Here is a 4,534-nt window from a genome sequence, read left to right on the forward strand (position 1 = left end):
ACTCTCGATTGTTTTTACAGGGATTGGCTGGAAATAGTTCAGGTAAACGAATTGCTAATACATCTCCAGATGATAAAGGCATCCTTTAGTTTTTAAATTAGCAAACGGCAGGAGACTTTTGTTGTGGGATGTTGAAGGGTAGGGGGTTTGTTTGTGTTTGTTTTCTGTCGGTTATCACCAGGTAAAATCTACTATAAATCCTAAGGCGAAGGAACGGAGGAACGGATAGTGACAGTTAATTTGTATTTCAACCTTGCAAATACCCAATTAATAGAGTATTATATTCAACAAAGCCTTGGAACTAATTTTGTAATTGTGTCTTTTTAATTTCACTGTTTGGAGTGCATGTGTTTGCATGTTTAAACACTGTGTAAAAGAGTGGATTTGGAATGGAATGGGGGGGAAAGAAGGGCGAGCCCAGATCTCAGTAATGCAAGGCATCTTCTAGAACTGTGTGGTTCCTAGGTGTGAAGAAAAAAATACAAATACTACAAAAAAAAATAATTTCTACTCATTCTGGCCTAATGAAGAAAACATTGCAATACAACATTTTCTCCTAGGACAAAACAATTTGTTTTTCTTTCAAGCATTTTGTTTATAATCTGAATGGGAAAAGAGCACAATTAACTTCATAAATAAAGATGTATGCCTTTACACACTTCTGTTTTGATAGAATGTGTTAACATAACATTTATAGTTTTAGCAGTGGCATAGTCCAAATTTTTCTGAAATCCCGACTGAGCCAAAATTTCATCCCTAACAACACGACTGCAGGATTTAATAGTGCATATTGTTTCTTTTAAAAAATAAATTTACCCTAATTTGGAACTTAAAATAATATTGTAAATATTTTTAATCAAAACCTTCCTTCACCACCACGCCAGCTTTACGAGATCACAAAGTGGAGCGAGGGCGCTCTCTAGTGGCCAAATACCACCTCGAGCCGAGCTGAACGTCTCTTTATTAGACTCAAACCAATTTCAATCTAGTTCTTCAGTTTGGGACTTGGATCGCAGAGGCTGATAATGCTTCATCCCTTTGATTGTCAACAAATCAAGCGCAGCAAACAGCGGCTCCTAAATGCCAAGTATGTCTGTGCTCCCAGGAGCTTCCAGTAGTGTCTTTCAAAAGTTTTCAAGCCTTCTTTGCCAGACACAGTAGGTTTCATTATGTAATCAGTAACAATTATAGGATGGACTAGATTTAACAAAAAATTGCGAAGTTCTAACTATCAACTGCAACAGGATTTTTTTTTCAGAGAAGCCAGGAACTTCAAAAACTAAAAATGTACAAGTTAATTTAGTAATCTTTTCTTTTAAAGTTTGTTTCTCTTAGCATTAAATCATGAGTATTTGCTGCTTTAATTTTGTAATTTTAATACTTCAGGTCCATTTCGCTGGGCAATGGGGTGGAGAAACCAAATTAAAAACTTTTTGCTAGATCTCTCAGTGGTTGTCTGGAAAAGCCTTATCGGGCCCGTGTTCACGGGAACGTGTATAGACAATAAATGAGATTTTAAATGTGTACCAAAAGTCACAGAATGGAATGAATTGACGAAGCATTCCACTTGAAAATTTTAAAGAAGTAAAGAATTTAATCAGCTTAGGTGTTTCCTGCAAGATCCACCTTTTTTCAAAAATCCTTTCCTCCAACTCAGCAGTAACTATTATTTTCTATAAGCAAATAGATATAATTTCCAACAATATTTTCACTGTGAAATTTGGAGTGGAGGGCCAGATATTTTTGTAAAAAGGCATTTAAGTAACTCCATTTTTCCTCAAGCACCATCTGGCTGGGGGACCCTCAGCCTGAGTAAATGACCCAAGATCACTAATTCTCCCACCTCCGAATAAAAGGCCGCTTTTAAAACAAACAAAAAGAACAAGCTAGACCTGGACCATAGTCAAATATTATAAAGAGCCATCCACCGTAGGCTAATTCTAATACCCAGACCATTTGAAAAATCAGAAATACATCATCTCCTCCTTCCTATCCACACACCCCCATTTTTATTTCCTAGGTGCTCACAACCTAACCCGGCGCTCCCAAGGCCCTGCCTTGTTGGTCCAACACAGTCTTGTTTATATTTTATTGTCCAGATTTTAAGACCCAGTTTTTGTCTGCATTTTTCCTTTTCTCCTACAAACACAAACATCAAAATGAGACGGTTTCAAAGCGAAGCGCCGGGCCTATCGTAAACCCATTACCTCCAGACGTCTCGCCGGCTGGATGGCTTTATGACACCTTGGCTCTTCCTGTTTTCAAAGAGCCCTTAGGTATCGGTTGGCCGCAGGGGCGGGGGTACGCAGCACCTTCGGCCGGATCTGGGCCTTGGCTTTCCCTCCCAGCCCCCCTCTGCTTTTCCTTCAAGTCCCCTCTTTCATCAGGACCACCCCCCCCAACTTTGCCATTGCCCCTGCCTTCCGCCCAGCCCAGGCCGCCCCGGCGCCTCAACCTCTCGGGCCTGCAAAAGCTGAGGGCCAGAACCCTCACTTACAATGACCTTCATTTTAGCCCCAGAATGCGGCCCGCAGAGGGCCTCGCTGGGAGCTAAATGCACACAGAAACTGGGTCGGGGGAGGGTGGCGGTCCTCTGCGGAAGAGAGCCTTGACCATTTTGATCTGCTGAGGTCACTTTGGGGCTCCAGTGGGGAGGGGTGGAAGCTTACATACAGCCCTGCCGCCTCAGGCCTCCCGGAGCCAGCCCGCCCTGCGGAGCTGGAGGAGCTGCTCCCCAGAGCAAGTGCAGAGTTGCCTTTCCCTTGTTTGGGGGTGGGGGGATCCATGGCTGGGACCCCATGAGCAGAGGGATTCATGGGGTGTGGTGTGCCAAAGCCCCAGCGAGTGAGGGCCTGGCTTCTGGGGCTCTTCCGCTCCTCGGGGCACGGAGGTGAGGCTGTCGCTGGGTCCGGGGCACAGAGTCCGAGAGGTGCTGGAAGCAAACCCGGGGAGGGATGAGCTGCCAAGGGCCACCCAGGTGCTGCGTTCTAGGCTGCGCTCACACAAAGGGAGACTGGGGAGCACATGAGAGAGACCCGAGGTGGAAGGCCCCCGGATTTTTAGCAGCGTCTCCCTCCCAGGGATGGGGGAGGCGTCCAGTGAGGGTGACATTTTGCAGAGACACAGAGAAGCAGACACACACAGCGTTCGGGGGCAGTCTCTGGGCTCCGTTTAATCAGGTCAGCATTTATTGGTAGGAAGCGGTAACATTTACAACTGGTCCTCAGGCAGGAACCGGGAGGGCCAACGCCCGCCGCCGCCCACGCGAGCGGAGCCCTCCCGTGACAGCGGCTCCTCCAGTGCACTGACCATACCCCCCTCCGCCCCCCCTGGAGGCCCTGGGCTCCTCTTTGGGCTTCCTTCCAGGTCTCAGTCACAGGCTCCCCAGGAAAGGGGGCTTTCATAACCGTTGGGCTACCCGGCCGGGCCTCTTAGGGCCTCCGCACTGTGATCCTCTGCCTTCATTCTCCCGAGTGAGGCGCGTGTGGCTCCGGCTCGAGCAGCGCGGGGGGGCTACACTACAGCACTTTTCAGAAACATGGAGGGCATTTACAAAGGAGAGAGCTGTTCAAGCCCGCGTGCACTCACAAAACACAGCATTTTCCAAGGAACCAACCGGGCAGGAAACGGAGGGTGCGGGGCAGGGCAAAACCCCCAAGACACTCGGTTTCTCCAACACATAAGCGAGCAAATACAGAGTCCCCCAAATACCTCACAGAGACCGACCACACAGTCACTTCTACCTAAAAACGGGGTAAAACGTCCGAATCACTGGAGAGTTTCTGGAAATCAAGCACCCACAAAGAAAAAGCCCCACGGCCTGTGCCAAGCAGAGCGGTCCTGCCGGCACCTCGCCGGCGGGTCAGTCTCCTTTGGGGCATTTCTCCTTGCTCATCTTTTTCATTTTCATCCTCCGGTTCTGGAACCAGATTTTGACTTGTCTCTCTGTGAGGTTTAGAATCCTTGCCACCTCATAGCGCCGGTCCCGGGTGAGGTACATGTTGAAGAGGAATTCCTTCTCCAGCTCCAGCGTCTGGTATTTGGTGTAGGGACAGCGCTTTTTCCGGGTGGAGCGAGCGTGGATCCAGTTTGCGGCGGGGTTGTCTGTGAAGAGGGGATGGAGAGAAGCGGAGAGAAGCGGAGAGAAGGGGAGGTGGGGAGAGACGACAGGGTGGGGGGGGGGAGAGGTCGTTAAATTAATTTCACCAAGGATGGTCGCTTTTCACAACTTGGGGGAATTATCATAAAAAGCCTTCATGCCCGCGCTCTGTTTGCCGTAGGAACCGCGCACCCAGGGTAGGCTGTTATGGGAAGCTTTTTTATGGATGCGTGTTGCTCGCCGCGGCTAGGGTAGGCGGCTAGACGTTTTTATAGGTTAGTAAAACTATCAGTTTTGCACATTCGAGCCTTACAGGTTTCAGCAATAAATCAGGGGGCAATTTCTTTTGCACTTACTTGGGTCAAGTTGCTGCGGTGGCGGCTGCGGATGCTGCTTCTCCTCCTCCTTCAGCGGGCAGCCCGGGCTCGGATGGTC

At 48.4% G+C, this 4,534-nt stretch overlaps 1 protein-coding gene across 1 annotated transcript; it reads right to left on the reverse strand.

The window, feature by feature from the left end:
• Positions 1 to 3,150: 3,150 nt before the first annotated feature.
• Positions 3,151 to 4,531, reverse strand: HOXD9 (homeobox D9; the record flags this gene model as incomplete). Its single annotated transcript, XM_006760697.2, has 2 exons — positions 3,151 to 4,104; positions 4,456 to 4,531. Coding segments are annotated over 2 exons (318 nt in total), but the record flags the coding sequence as incomplete, so codon positions are not given.
• Positions 4,532 to 4,534: the final 3 nt, after the last annotated feature.

Source organism: Myotis davidii, unplaced genomic scaffold (assembly GCF_000327345.1).
Source record: "Myotis davidii unplaced genomic scaffold, ASM32734v1 scaffold370, whole genome shotgun sequence".
Lineage (NCBI taxonomy): Eukaryota > Metazoa > Chordata > Mammalia > Chiroptera > Vespertilionidae > Myotis > Myotis davidii.